General features: G+C 36.3%; 4 protein-coding genes across 5 annotated transcripts; all 4 read left to right on the top strand.

Moving 5' to 3' along the window:
- The first annotated feature begins 3,561 nt into the window (after window positions 1–3,561).
- LOC147863360 (bet1-like SNARE 1-1) lies at window positions 3,562–8,643 on the top strand. 2 transcript variants are annotated; one of them, XM_087321467.1, is made up of 7 exons: window positions 3,562–3,644; window positions 4,860–5,010; window positions 5,106–5,162; window positions 7,243–7,302; window positions 7,602–7,667; window positions 7,793–7,887; window positions 8,019–8,643. In XM_087321467.1, exons 1-6 carry the CDS (start codon window positions 3,631–3,633, stop codon window positions 7,883–7,885), a joined length of 441 nt encoding a protein of 146 aa, XP_087177593.1. In that variant the 5' UTR covers window positions 3,562–3,630; the 3' UTR covers window positions 7,886–7,887; window positions 8,019–8,643. The 2 variants fall into 2 exon arrangements, with proteins under 2 accessions (XP_087177593.1, XP_087177595.1); XM_087321469.1 differs by having other exon boundaries at window positions 7,793–7,920.
- A 2,231-nt stretch (window positions 8,644–10,874) lies between these two features.
- On the top strand, window positions 10,875–12,094 carry LOC147863359 (early nodulin-like protein 9). Its single transcript, XM_087321910.1, has 2 exons — window positions 10,875–11,250; window positions 11,358–12,094. Exons 1-2 carry the CDS (start codon window positions 11,073–11,075, stop codon window positions 11,777–11,779), a joined length of 600 nt encoding a protein of 199 aa, XP_087178036.1. The 5' UTR covers window positions 10,875–11,072; the 3' UTR covers window positions 11,780–12,094.
- Window positions 12,095–12,891: 797 nt separating this feature from the next.
- Window positions 12,892–14,033, top strand: LOC147863358 (tetraspanin-8-like). Its single transcript, XM_087320677.1, has one exon. The coding sequence runs from the start codon at window positions 12,926–12,928 to the stop codon at window positions 13,496–13,498; it is 573 nt and encodes a 190-aa protein (XP_087176803.1). The 5' UTR covers window positions 12,892–12,925; the 3' UTR covers window positions 13,499–14,033.
- Window positions 14,034–16,704: 2,671 nt separating this feature from the next.
- Window positions 16,705–21,840, top strand: LOC147863357 (putative acyl-activating enzyme 19). The gene is made up of 2 exons (XM_087321313.1): window positions 16,705–17,822; window positions 18,174–21,840. Exons 1-2 carry the CDS (start codon window positions 16,855–16,857, stop codon window positions 21,088–21,090), a joined length of 3,885 nt encoding a protein of 1,294 aa, XP_087177439.1. The 5' UTR covers window positions 16,705–16,854; the 3' UTR covers window positions 21,091–21,840.
- The last annotated feature ends 377 nt before the right edge of the window (window positions 21,841–22,217 follow it).

Raw genomic sequence — 22,217 nt, 5'->3', positions numbered from 1 at the left:
CATAACCTTTTGTTACACGGGTCGAGACTTTACCATTAGGTTATGAATTGTAATTTGAAGGATATTATTTTCATTTAGGTTTTATTGGGAAATTGATGTATATTCCAGATTTCTCTGGAACATTCTAGAAACTTCAGGAGTATTCCTGAAGACACTATAAAAGGAGGCGCAAGGCATTAGTTCGAACCAAATCGGTTCAACGCCAGTCTTAAGCCTTCTAACTACTGTTGTATATCTTCCTTCATATAATACATATATCTTTCGCATCATCATTCTCTCTCTCTCTCTCTCTCTCTCTCTCTCTCTCTCTCTCTCACTCACTCATTCCTTCTCTCAAAAGTTCGACACCTCTCATAGTACTAATCCTTCTCTGTCTTAGTACTATTCCCCAACAATAGTACTAATCCTTCTTTTAGTACTAATTCCTTCTCTGCCTTAATAGAGTTCCTGACAATAAGGATAATTCGAGTAGGTTGGATCGAATGTATGTAATGCATACTGAAGGTTTTTTACTAGAGATTTTGGATATTTCAGTGTCTTATGGGTCAATTATATCAAATCATTTCCCATTAATTTTTGAGTTCAATCACCACTCAATTAGAGGTTTTTATGAGTTTTTAGGAAAACTACCATTGATTTTTAATTCATCATTTTTTGATCATGAGGTCTTCCATGCCTATATGTGTCAATTGATTGATGCATTTGCCTATCATGTTCAATTTGATGGGTATGAAGTGTGGGAAGTATTTGTTGCAAATGTTCAGAGGTTAACTAGATATTATGCAATTCACCATGCTTTTAAAAGGAGAAAGAAATTAAGTCTCCTAGTTAATTTGCTTGATAAATGCAACTCATTGTTAACTTATTGGCCAACGGATGTAGAGTTTATAGGATATCAAGAGGTATTAATTTCTGCGATGCATGACCAAATTGCAAAAAATTATCAACATGTTAGACTACATCGTCTAAGACAAGAAGTGGATGATGCTAATTGTCAATCACATAAGTTTTTTCATGACCTTCATGAATCACATGCACGACATAATGTGGTAAGGTTAGAGGAAAATGGTATCATGTGTTCCGATCCTCAAGAAATTGTGAAGAAATGCATAGAATATTATACACAATTGTTGGATGTACACGTGTGTATCGATGAAAATGTTAAAAAGGATAGAGATGTATTTTTTAATGGAGTGAAAAATCATGTATCGCATGATGTGGCACAATCATTAGATGCTAATATTTCAGAGGATGAGGTGGAACATGTCGTGTCACATCTCGCTAATGATAAGAGTCTTGGGTGGGATAGATTAACACATGAACTCTTTAAGAAATATGTGATTAAGTTAAAGGGGCTTTTTACGGTTTTATTTTAGAAGGTGTGGACATCAGGGGAAATGCCTCATTCTTGGAAAATTGGTTTGATCAAGCTTTTGCCGAAGGTGCCTTCTCCATCTTCCTTTGCTCAATGGAGGCCTATTTCATTGATGGGGGGAATGTACAAGATTTTTGCAAAAGTGATGGCCAATAGGTTGCATAAGGTTTTACCTTCTATTATTCATAATGCTCAATATGGGTTTTTAGCAAAAAGAGACATTTTACATAATATTTTAAATGTTCAAATGACAATTGACTATGCAAAGGAATCTAAACAAGAATTAATGTTGCTACAATTGGATATCGAGAAAGCCTATGATAATGTGGATTGGTCATTTATAAATCAATTGATGTCTCATATGGGTTTTGGTGATCGTATGTCTAAGTTGATATATACATTAGGGGAGGGTTCGGTTTCACATGTGATGTTTAATGGAGGAGTAACACAACTGATTTCTATTCGGAGGTCAGTTAGACAAGGATGCCCGGTAAGTCCTTTACTATTCACTATTGTGACACATCCTATTCTTGTTAAGTTACACAATATGGCTATGGAGGAAGAATTGCTTTGACTAAGGTTGCCATCAGGGAAGCCATGTATTGTTCAAGCTCTCGCAGATGACCATATTATGTTTTTGGCACCTAATCGGGAAAATATTAGTCAAACAAGAGATGTGTGGGAATTGTTTTCAAATGCTTTAGGGTTGAGAATTAATATACATAAATTTGTCCTCATTTCATGTACAGAACAAGATGTGTTAGGGTTGGGGTGGTCAAGAAGGATAGTACATTGTGGTATGATTTGTCGTCATCTTGGATATCCAATTGGGGTGGAAATTTCTCATGTGAAACTTATTGAGTGGGTATCCAAAAGGTTGGAGGATAAGTTTATGTATAAGAGGTCTCAATTTTGGCCTTTTCATGTACGACTTAAGGTGGTCCAATCGATTATGGTCTCTATGGTATCTTATTATCTTCCTTTGCTCCCATGGTCAAAGAAAGCTCTTCGAAATGTTGTCACGTTCGATGCGAATGTTGTTATGGAAAAGAAAAGGGAAAAGTGCCTTGTCATGGTTGGCATGGGATCATGTTTGTACTCTGAAACGTCTTGGTGTGACATGAATATTGAATCTATAAGAGCATATGGTGGCTCGTCGATTTACTTTCATTCGGTTCATGTTTGAAGGTGTACAACCTTGGACAGAAATGGTGGCATACTTTATAGAGAAGAACGGAATAAAGCTTGGAAACATGAAGGTTGAAGCGAATTGGTGGAATGTAATTAATTCTGACAGGGATTTCAAATGTACAGGATCTATGATAGTTAATCATTTGTTGACATCTTGGCAAAGTATGTTGGATTTTGTGGAATGACATCCCCCACAAGAAAGGGGATGTTCCAATTCATTACAAATGGAGGTTTTGGCAACATCAAGGTTGTTGAGGTGGGAATGTAAACAAATTCTTAACCTTCAATTTAATCGGATGACTAGATTGGGTTTGGTAACAGTTAAGGATGCTTTGTTGGTTTCACAAAGAAGATTAATGGCTTTTCGAACAAGAAGATCAACATTTCGTATTCCAAAATGTTATAACTTTATTTGGGATAAGTTGCAACAAATACTATCTTCGCATGAGCCAATTCTTGATTTAGATGGGCGATCTCAAGAGCTTGATTGGAGGTTTGTTGGAAATAAGAGATTGACAATGATCTCAACGAATGTGGCTTATCACAAGTTGATTGACAAACATAAGTGGTTGGAAGAAAGGGTTATAAAGATATGGGGTTTTCATAAGCCCATTACTTGGTGGTTTCATGTGATCAAGGCAGTTTGGTGTTCTCGATTGATGCTACGAGCCAAGATATTTATTTGGAGAGTTATGGTTGGAGCTTTACCATTAGGGGACGCATTAAAAAAAAGAAACATTACTAAAGGATTGTGTTTCTTTTGTTCGGTGGAATTGGAACATAGTAGGCATCGATTTATTTCATGCTCGATGGCAATGATGGTTTGGAGGTGTATCAGTTTAGTGTGGATGTCTCTAACAGAAGAGAAGAGATGATAATAATAATAAAAACGAAGAGAAACGCAGGGGCAGTTTCGTAAATAGCTAAAACGGGAGGGGCATCGTCGCGAATAAAGAAAAACAACTCTGCCAGAGGCTGCCTGAGGCGAGCGAGCGATTCAGTGACAGTTTGCAGAGACAGAGCCAGTCATCGCAGAGCAGAATCGTTGTCTGTCACCCGTTTCGATGAACTCGCGCAGGTATTTCTTCTCTTCTTCTTCTTCTTCTTCTTCTTCTTCTTTAACATCAGATACTTTCTTCTGTTTCTTGCCTTTTTTTGATCCGTATCCATTGTCTTCGCTTCCTGATGTCGAAAATTTCCATCTCCTTTTTATCCCCTACGTGATGAATGCGCCTGTTTTAGGTTAGATCTTCGCAATGGAATTTGTCTGTCCTTTTTTCAATAATTCCGCCTGCTTTTTCCTTGCTTCTTGCACAGATGCAATTATTTTGGCAAGAATCTTTTTTCTGTTTTGCAGGAGTTACGGAAATATTTTCTCTGATTTTCCTGCCAAATGTTGCAATTATCGCTAGAAATTGACAGAGTTTATTGCAATATTTATTTTCCTGGTTTTTGCTGAGATCGTGGCAAACACTGATCTGCTTTTACTGAAAGATTATAGCAAGATTTTCTCTGTTTTTCCATCGAAGATTATGCTAAGAATCTGTCTTTTTTTTACAAAGATGATGGCAGAAAACTCTGTTTTTTTTGAGCTTATTGGACCAGGTTTCCTGTTTCTGCTTATAATATCTCTAGAGCTTGTCTATTTCTACTGGCAGTACTGCAATGGTTTTTCTATTTTTCGGAAGATTAATAGAAGGTGTTTTAATACTAGTTTTCCTGCAGTTATCAAGAATAACTATTATTTTCCATGAGGATTAACACAATATCTATTTTCTATTATTTTTTCTTGAAGTTTCTGCTATTTGCGAAGGTTACTGCAACAATTTGTCTGTTTTTATAGATATTGCATTCTGTTTTTCCTGGTGAAATTTTCACTAGAATTAGTATGTTATTTGTTGATATTATTGCAATAATTTGTCTATTTTCCCAGAGATCATTTCAAGAAATGTTCTATTTTAATCAAAGATTATTTCTAGGAATTTTCTGTTTTGTTTGCTGAGATCATCTCTCAAGAGCAAGGTCAGTTTCTGAAGAAATTATATCACAAGAATCAGTTTATTCTTTTGTTATTGGATTATGACAATGCTTTATAGCTGAGATTATCCCAAGAACTTGTATGTTTCTGGCCAGATATTCTGGTTTTTGCAGAAAGAAGTAGTGTTGTGTATGTTTTTTGCCTATATCATTACATATCTTTTTCTGTTTTTGTCAGAGATTATAAGAATAAATTTTTCTTCATTTTGCAGACATAAGAATTTGTTAGCAATAATTTCTTACTTTTTCTTTGCAGAGATTATCGTGGATCACGGTCCTCTCTCTTTGATGGCATTGAAGAAGGTGTCAATCGAGCTTCTTCATCCTATTCAGCTCTAGAGATTTCAGAACATGATAATGATATGGCTGTGGATGGTTTACAAGATAAAGTTAATATCCTGAAGAGGGTATGCATATACATGAATTAGAGGTTAGATTTTATCCCTTTTTCGCATTTGTTTTTTCTTAACTAGAAGCTACAAATCTATCTTCTCGTGTACAGATTACGACAGATATACATGAAGAAGTACAATCACAGAATAAAATGCTAGAGTTGATGGTATGTTCCAATAGGTTTGAAGTTCTTATACAAAACAAGTATAATTGAGAATTTTGTGCTCGATTTCATGGAATGTTAAGCTAATATACATGAAGAAATACAATCACAGATTACGACAGATATACATGATCACAGATATACATGAAGGAATACAGTTGCTCATGTACATGAAGAAATACAATTTCCGTTGCTCATGTACATGACGGAATACAGTTGCTCATGTACATGAAGAAATACAATTTGCAGAGTAGAATGTTAATTTCTGTGGCATGGCCCAACATCATTATATGATGATAGATGAAATACATAGGATGCTAGCTTTCATGATATACACTCATATAAATTTGGGAAAAGATTTGAAATACCCCCAAATTCTCATTAATTCCTTTAATCAACCTTCTCTCTCTCTCTCTCTATGTGTTGATCTGTGAAGTGGAAGTATGGGGTGACACTTTCTCATTTAGTGCATGGAATGAAATAGAGAAAATTAAAAGATCCTATCCTATCATGCTATTAGAAACAAGTGCTAGGCGTATGTCGATGTGAGCCATGCAAAGAGTATACAAATATATCAGAGAAGGCAATAATATGCCCAATCGTAGATTGCCAAAAATAAGCTTGAAACATAGATGCAAGGTTTGAAAAACTAAGAAGAGCAAATCCTCTCATCTAGTGGGTCCTTGACATTATGAAATGGTTTAAAAGATGGGGAGTAAAAGATCTATTGAAGCTCTCAACTTTGCTATGACGGATGTGATCATCGAGAATAGATCAGTCGAGGCACTAAGGATGAAATGGCAAGTTGCTAAAATCTCAAAGTTGGAAGATTATGTTGCAAATGTTGACCCTCGATGCCGTCTGTGATACAAGGTAAAAATGCCAGAACGTATCCATTTGCATTTTACTACCTCCATGAGCCTTAACTCATGGATATCCTTAACACTTCTTTCACCTCACTTGCACAAGCTAGGTGTTGATGTAGCATCATGGCATCATCACCCAAGTATGAAAAAAATGAAGGTATGCTATGAAAACATAGTAGAAGGTGAATATCAGTTCTCACGTGCTCAAAATATGAGGTAATTTGAGATAAATGTGGTGACTTGTTAGGTGGGCATGATAATTGAAGTATCATATTAAAGCTCCACCAAGAAATGTAAAAGGAGATAGAGAAGTAGAAAACAAATGACATTTCAAGTTTCATAAAGAAATCAAACTTAGAACTCAAGGACCCTGGTAACCATGAATTTTCGTAAGGAAGCCTGAGTTTTTATCTGAGACTGCCATTTTGAGAGTATGATCACTGGTATCGCCCATCTTGATCCAGGACCCTGGTTCATTTCAACACAGCTGGCATCACCCAACTTTAATGGGGGCCATCAGTGTCTTTGAACACCCACACAACCACACACTGTCACACACACATCACATAGTCAAAAATTAAAATGTTTCATTGAGGTTTTCTAAATGTCCATCCATTGTTTTGTTCCAGTGTGGTGGTTGTCATGTGTTAGGTTGGTGTTGGAATGGATATGGAGCAGATAAGAGTAGATAGTGTAAAAAAGTAAAGTGGGGGGGATTGAGGAGCAAGTGGCAGGCAGGAGTGAGCAGGTAGCATTCAGAGCAGGAGCAATGGGGAGGCTTGAGAACATGGAAGTTGCATGAGCAGATAGCAGGCAGAGCAGCAGCGTGTATGGATACTATACTACTACACTAAAAAGGAAGGGAAAGAGAGAGAGAGTGGATACTGAAAAAGAGAGAAAGGAGTGAGTGTGATTGAGGGCGTTGACCAAAGGCATTTGGAGAAATGATGTGGTCATAATGTAATCTCTGGATCATAAGGGAAATATTAAGACTTCAGGGGTATTTCAGAAAAACTCCCTATATTTTCATATGAGAATATATGTAAACTCTAACAGAATAGGACGTAATCTAATATGTCCTCATGCCATTTTAAATGGTCATATACATATAGAAAACAGTCACAAATTATGCCCTAACATCATTTTATGTTGTCATATTTCATGAATGAAGAAGTACCATAACATAATAGAAGAGTTCTTTTCTTTCTTCATGTCAGGGAAGCCACATGGATACATCAAGAGGCATGCTAGCAGTAACTGTAGGGAGGTTTAAGAAGGTAATGACCTTCCTATGTTGTCAATTATTTACTTCATGAATGACTTTGGGGCCCTCTTGGTTCCCAATATCTTAATTCTTAATTAATTAATTAATTAATTAATTAATACCAAAAAAACACTACTTCGCATTAGCTAGCAAATGTTAATTCTTAAATTGAAACATTTAGCTGCAAATTTGACTCTAGGCTTATATAATTAGCAACCTATCTTTTTTATGTAGCTTAGAGAGATGAATCAATGTGTTGTACAATCATTTTGCTTTTCCATTGATCCAGAGATCAATTTTCTTTTATGTCAGGTTTTTGAGAAAAAAAGAGGAAAAAGCTGGCTTATGTTGGTTGCGATGTTCATCACAATATTTCTGGTCTATTTCCTGACCAATTGATGAGTGTTTTTAGCAACTAAAATTTCTCTGTTAGTATTGAAATGGCAAAGATGCTGTTGTTACTTTAGACTAAATAAAGGATCTGCATTTTTCTTTTGTATCAGGTATTTGAGGCAAATTCGAAGAGAAGCTTGATACTACCATTGGTACTAGTGTTTGTGATATTATTTTTCCTAGCCTTCATTTGGCGTAGATAAAGGTCAAGCTTTCACTTATACTTGAAATTACTGGAGTACTAAAATTTCACCTTATCTGTCTGTAATGTAATGGCAAGGATGCAATTCTTACAGTAAACTAAATGAAGTGCATGCATTTTTCTTTTGGTATCAGGTATTTGACGCAAATTCTAGGAGAAGCTTGATACATTGCAATAGTGTTCGTCATAATGTTTCTCCTGGTCTTCTTTTGGTGTTGATGAAGGTCGGCCTTCTACTGCCTCACAAATACTATACTCCAATTTCTGGTTGTGATATGTTTCTCATAACTGACGAGACTTATATCGGAGGCATTGATTAAGGTTTACCAATCAAGTTTACCGTCAATAGGGTTATCTTAGAGATCGTCTTTGATGTCAGAGTCATCCTCATGACTACAAGCACAAATTGTTTATCAAATTGGGTATTGATATAATACTTGTGGTAGGAGGGAGTCAGTGAACACTTTAGGCATAGGGCCAAAAGTTTGAGACAACTTCCTGTCTTCCAAGGGAAGATATCGCCTGCAATTTTTTAAATAAGATGGTTGCGTGATGATAAATGCTGTTAACCAAAGCAACCATTGTTTGATCCACTTCCATTATGGCAATCATAAAATTCGAAGTATGAGATGGTGTATCTTCAAGAAGTGATTCCAAATGCTAATAATCAAATTAACATTGAAATCTTATCGCATTGAAGTTGCATTATATCAGCTCAAGGGATGTTGCAATAGAAGCAATAGCCTTACCTTTGATTGATACGACTATTTTGTCGTATGAAATTATAGTGATACATTGATGTAGTGCTAACACAGGGCTGTTAGATTTGATTGATATTGTCACTCAAGAATCAAATCTTGATCATTTCTAATCAATAATTTCAAATGTCTCGCATAATGAGTCTATGGTAGTAAGCAGCATTTGAAATTGATATTATAAGGCGTTTGAGATTGATCCTATAAGACTATAACTTGCATCATATTGAAAATATATAATTAAGTTTCAATCAATTTTAAATTTTATAAATACATTTGTACTTGAATGGATTTTAGAAGATATTTTGTAAATATCAGGGAGTCATCTGGCCAAAGATTTTTTTATAACACCCTTGTATATATATTTGTTATTACTAGACTCCAACTATGTTAAGAATTTGAGTATTTTAAAAATAGATTGATTTCAGAAATGCTATGCCAACCTTGGGAAAGTGAGATCAAATATGGGTTTTTTTGGCATATGCATTTCTAGTTAGGATTACAAGAGCATTGATTTGAATACACATAAAGTGAGGATGCTGCAGAATATTAATGGCTTTTAGAACAATTCACAAGATAATGTGATGATCTCCACCACATAACAATGTGAAGAGATTCTTAGCAAATGGTTCGCAATTGAGTTGTATGAGAATCTAATGAGAAGTGGAATTTTGCAATGTGTCAAAAGTAGGCATTAAATTGTTAACATGAGGAAGGAAAGTGGGGTTAGATGAAGTGGAATGGTCTGTTGAGAATATATAAGGGCGCATACAACTGAAAATCAAATTAAAAAGCACCACATTAATATTTGTCAAAAACAAGGTGTAATAGTTCTTGTAATAAAAAATAAATTTATGCCAAAAATGGTAAACAATTGTTAAATTTAACACAATGTTTGATTCATGTAATTTGTAAGACATTCTTACGAATTCCCAAACTATGTTTGTGTGTTAATTCTCTCATGAATCAATATGCAAAAGTAGGCATTAAATTGTTAACATGAGGAAGGAAAGTGGGGTTAGATGAAGTGGAATGGTCTGTTGAGAATATATAAGGGCGCATACAACTGAAAATCAAATTAAAAAGCACCACATTAATATTTGTCAAAAACAAGGTGTAATAGTTCTTGTAATAAAAAATAAATTTATGCCAAAAATGGTAAACAATTGTTAAATTTAACACAATGTTTGATTCATGTAATTTGTAAGACATTCTTACGAATTCCCAAACTATGTTTGTGTGTTAATTCTCTCATGAATCAATATGCTAGTTCACTTTTTACATGTTCTCATTGCTGATTCAATCTCACGCTAAAATTTTCATTCTTGAAATAGTTATGTGGGGAAGTGAATCTTGCTTGGTATGGTCTTGGACCATAACCATGAAAGTTGCATCCAAAGTTGTAATAAGAAAAACAATAATGGCATAAAATCAAAACATCAACTCTGGAGGGAATCTTAGCCAATTATAGCACAATTGAACATTTTTATGCAACCACTATGCATATGCAAAACAAGTATTTCCAATTTGTCGGTTGCCAATCATTGGTTTGTAAACAACCACCTATGATGAATGGACTATCAATCCACTCAAAAACATGTTTATATAGGTCTATAGACATATTTGTATACAATAATCCCAGAGACCATTAGTTCTATGCTCCAAGATAGTGCATGTATGTATTGTTTTCAAATTAGATTAGCTAAAGGTGTGAGAAACACAACACAAATTATAATGTTGGTTTCATCCTTTCTAATCGTCTATTATGTTAGTTTATTTTACATATTGGGGCATTTGAAAATCGATGAATTTAGAAAGTGCAACACCTTAACTCTTTGCCAAACTAAAGCTAGATCTATATTAAGGATTACCTATTGGGAGTGGCAAGAAATGTGGTATATAAACTAGAGTGTGGAACAATAAAATATTCTGACTATGAATATTAAATTGATAAACGTGTTGCAACTTGCTACACTCATTTTGAAAGGCTAAGTCCAAAGGGATTCTTAGAGACATAACAACAAATTGACTTGTAGAGTATCTTTGGCAATAAAAGTCTTAGAATGTATCAAGCATTGAACTTTCAAGGAAGGATAAGAGTTCATAAAGTGTGGGATGCAACATGGGAGTAGATACAAATGGGACTATGAAAGGAATATTATATGACCGTACAATAAAATAAGAAGGAATGTATATTGAGGCCAAGTATATTTAATACTATAATAACTAAATGAGGTCTCGATGATCATGTGTATTTAAGACCAACAAAGAGCATGTAAGGGATAAAAACACAAGTCGAAACATCAATGAGATTGGCTTGTAAGGGCATTGAATCTACCATTTGATCATCTTTGTTTTTATCTAGCAAACAGTGGGTAATCTTATTGATAAGAAACCGAGATTAGCATTTTTCACAATCTATTACAAATAACGATGGCGCAAAGACATTATTCTCTCATGATGTTAGCAATGTTCATTGTGGCGATTATTTTGAAGCTTGATGGTATTCATGCAACATCATATACAGTAGGTGGCCCTGCTGGATGGTCTCCTGGCACTGATTTGCAAGCATGGGCATCCCAATACACCTTCTATGTGGGTGATACATTATGTAAGGCAGTTTCATTGATTGTACTCATTTCTAACAATGTTCAATGTTTTTACTTTAAATGGTTCTATTATTGTGGAAAGAATAACATGGTTCCTTGTTTTCCCTAGATTTTCCCTATACTTATGGACAAAGTAGCGTTCTCCTTGTGACAGAAGTTGGGTATAATGATTGTGCTAGCGATAGTCCTCTTGCTTCTGATGGTGGGGAGGGTGACATGGCCATTACCCTTACCTCTGCACAAACATTCTATTTCATATCTGGATATGCTGACCAATGTTCTCAAGGATTGCGCCTTGTTGTCAATGTCTTAGATGCACCCACGACCAACATTAACAATAATAACAATAACAACAACAATATTCCCACCTCACCTAACAACAACAACATTCCCACCTCACCTGTTATCTTTCTTCCTCCTCCCCATACCACAACTTATGTTCCCAACTTTGCTCATAGTTCTTCCATCAATAATATCTTTGCTCCTCTCGTTGCTCTAGTCACGGCATTTGTATTTGGCTTCGTTGCTTAATTGGTTGTATGCCTTTTCGAATGGATTCCTTTCATCAATTTGGTAATTTCATAATAAAAAACTTTGTAGAAATATCCTCAAATATGTCACACTAAATCTTAGTACCATGAAAAATAGAAACATATTTTCTTCATCATATATCCCTTTCATCACTTGTGACCATTCTTAAGGGATACAATGGTATCTCCCAATAAAAAAAATGTCTCATATTTGCAATTTAGCCAAGAATGTATCCCAGAATTGATATATTGGATAAGTATGTAGATCCGCTTGTTGGCCACATATGCACAATTAATAGGATTTATATTTCATTGGCACATTGTACTTTGTAAAATGTTTCAACATGTATTTTTATGAAACAATAACTTCGTTATAGTGAAAATTAACAAATCTTGCCCAAACATCTACAAATATTAAGACTGCATAGTTTCAAATTAATTTTGAGTTTATCTTTAATAATGTTATGCTCAATTTAAAGTCTTTGATGTCCTCAAGGCTCACAATAAGAACCACTCTTAAAATATATGTTATCCTCACTCATTCGAATTGGTATACACACATAATTACATATGTGCAACACACAACACACAAAAAAATCATCTTAGATTTCTACCTACAAGGTATGTTAGAGTCTTCAATTGCCATGAAACAAGTGTTCTTTTTACATACAATTTAAAAGTGTCAATAAACATATTCTTACCAATATGTACATATGTATACCACGTACTACAACAAAACATGAGTCACAAAAATTGGAAATCTGCATATTCATATAAATATGGATACATATGATTTGAAACCAACACTTGATTTAATTCTATAGGGGTCTATATGACACACATCAATATATTCACATAAATTTGACACCAAGACTTAATTTAATTCTCTATGGGACTCTCTCTATACTAGTGTGTGTGTGACAAAAGTGTGACATTGAAGTCTAGCATAACTTAGACACAAGCAAGGGAAATTCGAGAGAGAGAAAGGAGTGCAAGGAATAAAATGGGTTGGCATAGCATACACTTTACGTGCATGTGTGTGTCTATGTGTCTGCGAGAGAAAGTATAAGGGATGAAGGGGTAGTTTTATGCATCAAAAATCAAATTTCCCTTGAAAGAGAGTAGCCAAAAATCTCCATTCAAAAAGATGTTAGGAAGACCAGATCATACTAGGCGCCCCTCTCTAAGCATAAGGATCCTCATCCTCATCAACTTTCTAACCTTATTGCTCTCATTGGTTGTTCTTGGTGTTGGCATTTGGATTGCCCATCGTGGCTACCATTGCTCCTCTCACATACAATGGCTTATCATCTCCATCGGCATCATCATGTTTGTTATCTCATTTATCGGCTTAACTGGTGCCCGTCGTAGAATCCTTGGCCTCATTTGGCTCTACATTGCCCTTCTCACTCTCATAATCCTTCTCCTCATCATTTTCACCACCTTTGCTTTCCTCCTCAAAAGCCATGGATTTCAGGATCTCATCCAAGTCAATGCTTTGCAATCCTCCCCCTTGATCACCGCTCATGATTCGACAATTTCAACTTTGTTGTCAGCTAGTGATTGCAATGTAAATTCTCTCCTAAACTTCAAGCATGATTGGGGGACCGTTTCCATTATTAGCCTTGTCATCCTTCTCCTCCTTTTTCTTGTCTATGTTGTAGCATGCTTTGCATTTGTGCGTGCCATGAATCAAGGTGTATTCCACCATACCTTCTAACGTCCTCTTTCATATAGGACTTGTCTATGAGTTCATGGACAAAAAGGATGGTTTACCAACGTCCTTGGGACTTGTTCACAATTTCATGGATAAGATTGTATTTTCATCGCATTCTCCTAAGTACTTGTCAATGTGTTTAAGGACCAATACATACATACATACATACATACATACATACATACATAAGCAAGTAATATGATACTCTCATTGCCCACTTCGTGGTAAAACTAAGATGATTCAATCCACTATAGTCTTACATCTCATGTTTTAGATCTTCACCCCCTTGAACAAATTACATGTCTTGTTGTGACATTCTTAAGAGGTGTCATTATTTGACACACTACATTCAAGTGTCACAACTCTCATTTGTACCCTACGTGCATATCTCATTGTAATCTCCTAAGCATATGTCAATAATGTTGATGTCCTTATGGCTTTAGCCTACATTTGCACAAACACCCGTATATTCCCTCTCTTTTTTGGCTTGCTCTCGTTTGATCGAGATGTGGGTATACTACTACACAATTCTTTTTTTTAGATCTTTTTAACCTCTTGTATTTCAATTCACATTTGTAAAATAATTGTAAATGTTATCAAAATAAGTATGGAAAATGTTTGTGTCCTTGTCTATATTTGTTAAATATTTGTCTTTACTCACCGTGAATTTGTCATATTACTTAAATATGATAAGGAAGCAAAAAATACAAGTTACCAAGTTTTCAATAGTATCCATGGAAAGAAAGGCATCTTATGTCATTGGCAATGATTGAATACCATGTATAGAAATGGACATTGGATACCTACAACTTGTATGTTCATCATAGTGGTCACAAAGCAATGTTTATATTTTAAAGAGTCTGTAATGGACATATAATAAGCAAGGACAAATGTCCCATGAAATGCTCGTATGCGACCAAATGTATCATAGCTCAACAAGGATGATAAAACTCTAGAACATGAACGAGTTAATTTTGCTAATATTTGCAATAGAGACAACCCTTTCCTTTCTACTTAAACATACGTGATAACATGTTGCTAGAAGAGGATCCTAATTGCTCTATCCTCTTGTAAGGAATATTTTGAATTGCCATTAATCACAATAAAATGAACACATGATGTGGCAAATACGTCTCAAGCGTTAAGCGATGAGAATATGCACATACCAAAATAACACTTGTGAATTTCCATTGTACACGATCTAGGGAATAAGTGGTTAGGGAAACCTTCAAAGAGACGAGGGACACAAGCACTCTCATCTATAGAGAATCTTCTTGATGCTTGAACATCAAAGAAATAGAAAATCTGTAAGGCAGAATAAAATTTACATAAAGATATTTTTGTTGCACAAGAACAAAGTGGAAATGGATTGGTTGGACAAATAACTAATATCGCATTAAGTAATAATGGTAGGGATAACGTTTGATTTCAACAATAATTTATTTGCACTAGATCCCTTCTCAATGCATAAAACCCATGTAAGTAAGAAACATGCTAGTGGATGCAACCAATTTTTGTGCTAATAAATTTCTCAAGCCCAAAGTAAACATTTATCCACTTCATGAAGACATGGCCCAAGCTTTCCTCCTTGTGGAACCAACGTTAACATTGAATATGTGGACCATAAAATTTGAATGTCGAATAAAGAAATTAACATTAACTTTTGGGTTGATATGAAAATAATAATTGCCTAAAGATGACAAAGGCAAAACACTATAGGCGAGCTATATTATGATTCAAGATCAAGCATGACAACATGTACTCTAATCATGCAACCTTCTTCAGTGATTGGAAACCTCAGTATAAGGTGAAAACTCACAAAGTGCAATTATTTCAATGAAATGATCAACTTGTTATTGTATTGCATTACGACTAGAAATATACAAAAGAATCCACACTCATGCAAGCTATAGAAAGCAATATTAATCATGCACCTCTATGCATTGTCATATTAACCATACAACTGTATAATAGTAAGCAAGTTAACTCTTATGGTGTATCACACCACGAATGTCCACTAAGTGTGATGATTGCTCAATGAAATGCTTTCCTCCAATGATCCACATCGAATGAATCTCTTCTACTATACATGAACCAAGGGTGGTAAGGAAACTCGAAAACAATGTTGCATGTTCCTTATTGCTAGATTACAAAAATATATGGTAATTGCAAACAATACTTGAATTGAGATTAGAGAGATTCTATGAGTCAAGCCTTCACAAGAAATACACGAACAATGAAGGGAAGCACTAAGCGAGGTTTTGTTTTTGATGGAAACGCCATATGAATAATGCATTTTCTTCCTTAGCATCTCACCGATAATTTCAAAGGTCCCTAACAATGGAGGGAGGGAGGGCATCTATCATCACATGATAATTATGGCATGAAAGTGGCGTCTTATATAGAATTCGCTATGGTAGTAGCAACATACATGAAGAACCTAGACATAATCTTATAAACTGAAACATAATGAATAGCCCATACATCATCTATCAACAAGAACAGACTGAATAGCCTAGACATGATTGTTTTTGATGGAAACACCATATGAATAATGCATTTTCTTCCTTAGTATCTCACCGAAAAATTCAAAGGGCCCTAACAATGGAGGGAGGGCATCTATCATCACATGATAATTATGGCATGATAACATAGAATTCGCTTTGGTAGTAGTGACATACATGAAGAACCTAGACATAATCTTATAAGCTGAAACGTAATGAATAGCCCAGACATCATCTATCAACCAGAACAGAATGAATATCCCAGACATGATCGATCGACCAAAACATAATGAATATCCCAGACATGATCGATCAATCAAAACATAATGAATATCCCAGACATAATCGATCAATCAAAACATAATGAATATCCCAGACATGATCGATCGACCAAAACATAATGAATAGCCCAGACATCATCAATCGATCAAAACATAATGAGTAGCCCGGACATCATCAATTGATCAAAACATAATGAAAACCCAGAGATCATTGATCGGCCGAAAGATAATGAGTAACCCAGACATCATGGATCAACAACCAAAGCATAATGAATAACCCCGACATCATCTATCAACCAAAGCATAATGAATCAGACACGTCTAGCTTTAACAACAATCGGTATTGATTTCTCGATAATTATGTCTAGCTTTAACAACATACATAGGGTTCTTTTCGCCCCTGCATCTAATCAATCCCCTGCCATTGATTGATTGATTGATTTATTTAGGGTTTCATCATCTTCCATTTTGATTGTTTAGGGTTTCATCCCCTGCTATTTTATTGCTCAAGCACAGACTTGGCCTCTGTTCTGTGATCGTGTGGGTCCAGAGTGACAGACACAGACAGATAGCTATGCTCTGTTCTGAAGAAGATGTTGTTGGAGAAGAAGAAGGCCATTGCCTTTATTGCTCTTTTGCACGCGTGGCCCATCGCCACCCCTGCCACCTCGCCCTCCTCAGAGCTTCCTCTCCCCATTTGCAGAGAAACATAAGACCTCTGGACAAAAGGGAAGAATCATTGAATGAAGAAGAAGAAGAAGAAGAAGAAGAAGAAGAAGAAGATGATGATGATGAAGATGATGATGATGAAGATGATGAAGATGAAGAAGGAGACAGCGGAAAACAAGAAGAAGAAGAAGAAGAAGAAGAAGGATGCAGTGTTGCGATCTCTAGACCAAATCAGACATCCAGACGAGATGTTCAAGTCAATCCTGGAGATGAATGTTTCACATACTCAAACCTTCTCACACTGGTGAATAGACTAGCGGCACGCCTACGAAAAGCATTGCCACACCATCCCCATCATCAAGAAAGCACCATGTCTCCGTCTTCCTCAACATCTCGATCGGAGAGCAACACAGAACTTGCTAGGAATGTGGGCCTCTTTATGGGTCCATCTGTAGAGTATGTAGTGGCAGTGCTTGCAGTTCTTCAATGTGGATTTGCATTTGTTCCATTGGATCCTTTTTGGCCATCTCAGAGATTGGCTGATGTGATCATCGATTCAGATACTTGTCTCGTATTGGCACGTGAACAACCTATGGAAATATCTTCAAATTCCTATGAATCTACTGTGAAGGTTCTGTTTTCACATGTTGATCTAGCATGTGAACAACCGCTAAAGATATCTTCGAGTTCCTCTGAAGGTAGTGTTGAAGTTCCCTTCTTATGGGTTGATCTATCATGTGAACAACCCCCAGAGCTATCTTCAAGTTCAGTCGAAGATACTGTTAAACCTCCCTTTCCACACATTGATTGGGAATCTATCCTCGACATCAAGTCCTCGTCCAACGACATGGGTGATGCTAATTGTTCCAAAAGGTGGGGAGCCTTTATCTACAGCATTTTGAGATTATTTATTTGCGAAAATTTCAATATTTGGAGCATTTTCATAAGTTTAGAACTAAAGGATGGAAGATATCATTGTGTTATCCCTTCAAGTTGAAAATTTGGAGCTATTAAAAAATTTAACCTTTATGTTTACAGTATAATACTAGCTAAGATTTGGAATATTTATGCCTTCAATTTCAGAACTTAAAGATATATCTGTCACTTCAATTTCAAATTTGAAGGTTGTCGCAAACTTTTAGTTACATGATTTAAAGGTATGTTTTGAATGTTGCAAAAACTAAAATCACACTAAACTCACGTATTTTTCCTCCAATACTGCAGTAGACGTATTGACAATGAGGTATGCCCTTGTTTCTGTCATTGTGCGCCATCCTGGACTCGGACTCACTGTTACATCATGTACACATCTGGAACAACCACAAAACCCAAGGGTGTCTGTGGGACTGAAGTTGGACTCATGCATCGGCTTTGTTGGATGCAACGTGAGTATCCATTTGGACCAAATGATGTAGCCATATTCAAAACTTCAATTGCGTTCATTGACCATTTAACAGAATTGTTTGGACCTCTTCTCGGAAGCTCGCTTATCATCGTGCCACCTCCAGAAGACATATTTAAGAACCCTTTAGGACTTCTGCATTTCTTGGAAGCATATAAAGTATCGAGACTCACTACTGTGCCATCTTGGATGCGAGCTGTTCTTCCTGTTCTACAAAGTCGAATATCGAATAACAGGGAACAACACTCTTTGCGTATTGTTTTGCTAAGTGGTGAAGTTCTTATGCATTGGCTTCTTGAAAGAATAAGGTCGATTTTACCTGGTACATTGATTCTCAATTTATATGGAAGTACTGAGGTTTCTGGTGATTGTTTCTTTTTTGAGTGTGGGGCAATAGAGAGTGATTGGGCGTATCCATCTGTGCCAATAGGGAAACCTATTCCTGGTTGTTTTTTCGAAATATCATCCAATGAAAACAATCAAAATGAGGGAGAGTTGTGGGTAGGTGGTATTCTGGTTGCATCAGGATATTACAAGGACAGTTACAAAACAAAGGAAAACTTTATGGAATGTGTAGATGGTCCTGAATACAAGAATATGCAATTCTTCAAAACTGGCGACTACGTAAAGAAGCTTACGAGTGGGATTCTTCTATATTTAGGGAGGAAAGACAGGACTGTAAAGATGAATGGACATAAAGTCGTACTCGAAGAAATTGAAAATGCTCTGCAGATGCATCCTCTTGTCGCTCAAGCAGCTGTGACCTTTGAAGAGAGGATTAATTTGGATTGCAACATGATTGCCCACATTGTTATTGAATCGAATAAAGAGACAAACATATCAAGCAAGCGTAAAAATTCTGGGGTCATCAAGAGTGAATTGTCTCAAGTAGAAGCAAATCTTAGAAGTTGGCTGGGTGAGAGATTGCCATTGGCAGCCATTCCTCACTGCTTTCAATTTCTTGGTTCTTTGCCGTTGCTGGTTTCTGGTAAAGTGGATTATCAAGCTCTTTCAAATTCAATTATTACATTGAATATGCCTTTGGCTGAATCTCCTAATATTGAAGAAATAAACCCAATATCTATTCATATTAAACATGTCTTTGAACGAGTTTTGAAGATGGATAATATTTCAGTTCATGATAATTTTTTCTCTCTAGGTGGAACATCTGTATCTGCTGCTCATGTGGCTTACATTCTCGGCATAGACATGCAAGTTTTGTACCATTATAGTTCTGCATTAGCACTAGAATCTGTTTTGAAAACTCAGAAAGAAGGTAGTTTGTTTTCTGCCACAGTCAACCCAGGAAAGCATAAACGCTTGAAAATGGTTTCCTCACCAATTATTCCACCTATGCAGATTACAGATCACCTAAATTCTAGCAATGTAGATGTTGATATTGATCTTGGTCATAGATGGCCATATATACAGGTTACAGAACCTTTGGTATTATTAAGATGTAATGTACATGCTATCTCTCATAAGACTGTTATGAAGAGTAGGGTTTGTAAAGTCCCCGTTCATTCAGCACCATGCTCATTAGCAAGGAGCTTATCCAGTTTAACTATTGTGTGGACTGTGCAGCTAAAAGCTTGCATTGATGCATCACCACTACTGCTAGTATCAAAGCATAAGTGTCACTTGTTCATTGGTTCACATGCACATAATTTTGTATGCATTGATGCTTGCAGTGGTTCATTGATTTGGGAAAGTGTATTAGGAGGGAGAGTAGAGTCGTCTGCTGGCATTACATTGGATTTAACCCAAGTAATGGTGGGTTGCTATGATGGTTTTCTATATTTCTTTGACTGTGAAAATGGGATGCTGAGGTGGAAATTCCAAACCAACGCTGAGGTAAAGTGCCAGCCGACTATGGACATTCTGAAAGGTCTTATTTGGTGCGGCTCTCATGATCACAAGGTCTACATACTCGATGCGGTAAACCAGTCTCGTGTATGGGAGCATGACTGCAAGGAAAGTATATTTGCAGCTCCAGTTCATGACTCAAGTAGAAGGTTAGCATATATTGCAACAACAGGAGGATCTGTTATTGCAATAACATCTGAACTGAATTCTCCACACATCTGTTGGACATATCAAAGTGGTGCTCCTATATTTGGGTCACCTATTATTGATACTGATCTTGGATATGTCATATGTACTTTGGTGAATGGTTTTGTGGTGGCTTTAACACCAACTGGTTTGCTTGCGTGGCAATATAAGACGTTGGGACCAATCTTTGCTGGGGCATGTATCTCGTCAGCTCTACCATCACAAGTTTTAGTCTGCTGTAGGGATGGTTGGGTTTACTCTCTAAATGTATCTAGTGGTACATGCTTATGGAAACATCATGTAGGTGAGCCTATCACATCTGCAGCCTTCGTAGATGAGGGCCTTGACTTAACTTTAACAGAACACAATGGCTGTGTTGTCCATAGCTTTCGATTAGTTGTTGTTTGTGGCTCATTGGGACAAATGCATGTACTGAAAGTTTATGGAGGTCTAAGGACTCACTCTGTTGAGGAGCACAAGGCAGTGGATGAAGCAAATTTCCAAAAAATCGTTGTGCCTTCAACTGAAATCAATGTAGATATGAAATTTAAGGCTTGTGAACATGTTGCTGCTTTAAGATTGCCAGGGGATGTGTTTTCTTCACCAGTGATGCTAGATGGCAGGATTTTCATAGGGTGTAGAGATAACAATCTTTATTGTCTCCAGGTTCCTGAATTGGGGATATAATGCACAGAATATAAATAATTATCATCTGCATCATTTTCTCTGAGCAAATTATATAGTCCAGTTCTGGTGGAGACGGGAGAGGTATTATCAAACAAGGCCACTTCCTTCGATTGATTAATGACATAGATCCAGATTGCTAGCAATCTCAGCATCTGGTGGAGGTTTGGCAGGGTAATTGGTGACTTGCATTTTGTACCACTACCATTGATAGGACAATTGGGTAGGGTACAGGGGACTGTGAGATTGGGCGAACATGAGCTATCATCAAGGATGATTGAATACAGGGGAATATGTGAACCACATGTCCACCTGTTTGAGATGGTAAACCATGGGCAGCATTGCAATATTCACATCTGAACCTACTTCTGTTGCCTACAAATCAGCAATTCACATCTCAAAAGTCAATTCCATGTATTTTGTCAAAATATAACTCATCTGATTGGTAGACAGACTCAAGAGGTCTTCTTCAATGCTGGTAAGTTTTCGAGACCAACTTTTGTTGGTACAAATCAGCAATCCATCTCAAAAGGGAAACATGGGTTTCGTCAAAGATATTAACTCATTTGATTGGTAGACAAGACTCAATTAGCAGAAAACTCTGATATGATAAAGACAGACTCATGAGTTCTTCAATGCTTGGAAGAAAGCACAGCACCACTGCCAAATGAGGTGAGGCGATTTGATTGTAAGTGAAAAGCAAATTGTGTTGAAATTTAGAACTATTTTCACATCAATTCAGACATTATCAATTTTGTTTTCATCATGTTGCAAGATTGAACACTTATTCTGGATAAGTACTTGGATACAACAGCTCCTGTACGAATTCAAATCTTGCTCTGAATAAGTACTTGGATATGACAAAAGCCATCTAGAGATGCATTTACAATGCTGCTCTTTCCAGGATGACTGGTTATTATATGGTAAAGGTATGCGAATCACCATTTGACCTGAACACTGCCAAAGAAAAATTTGAGAAGCAATTCAAGTCACCATTGTATGTAGATGGATCTGCAGGCTTTTATATTTCAATTTATGATTTTGCCAACCAGCCGTCTCAATGGATGGATATTATCTTTCTGCTTATCTGAAGTCAAAGTTGAGAAACCGAGCTCTCATTCTGCAGTTAG

Source organism: Azolla caroliniana, unplaced genomic scaffold, assembly GCF_043228905.1.
Source record: "Azolla caroliniana isolate FFs.n. ecotype wild unplaced genomic scaffold, voAzoCaro1.0.p SCAF_6, whole genome shotgun sequence".
NCBI classification, from domain to species: domain Eukaryota; kingdom Viridiplantae; phylum Streptophyta; class Polypodiopsida; order Salviniales; family Salviniaceae; genus Azolla; species Azolla caroliniana.
Note: the sequence above shows the minus strand (reverse complement) of the source record. Positions and strands in the feature narration are given on the sequence as shown.

Coding starts and splice junctions, on each gene's coding strand:
- LOC147863358 (XM_087320677.1), top strand. CDS start 12,926: ATGTTAGGAAGACCAGATCATACTAGGCGCCCCTCTCTAAGCATAAGG.
- LOC147863360 (XM_087321467.1), top strand. Junction 7,303..7,601: donor CTGTAGGGAGGTTTAAGAAG/GTAATGACCTTC, acceptor CTTTTATGTCAG/GTTTTTGAGAAAAAAAGAGG. Junction 7,668..7,792: donor TGTTCATCACAATATTTCTG/GTCTATTTCCTG, acceptor CTTTTGTATCAG/GTATTTGAGGCAAATTCGAA.
- LOC147863357 (XM_087321313.1), top strand. CDS start 16,855: ATGCTCTGTTCTGAAGAAGATGTTGTTGGAGAAGAAGAAGGCCATTGC. Junction 17,823..18,173: donor GATGCTAATTGTTCCAAAAG/GTGGGGAGCCTT, acceptor CCAATACTGCAG/TAGACGTATTGACAATGAGG.
- LOC147863359 (XM_087321910.1), top strand. CDS start 11,073: ATGGCGCAAAGACATTATTCTCTCATGATGTTAGCAATGTTCATTGTG. Junction 11,251..11,357: donor CTATGTGGGTGATACATTAT/GTAAGGCAGTTT, acceptor TGTTTTCCCTAG/ATTTTCCCTATACTTATGGA.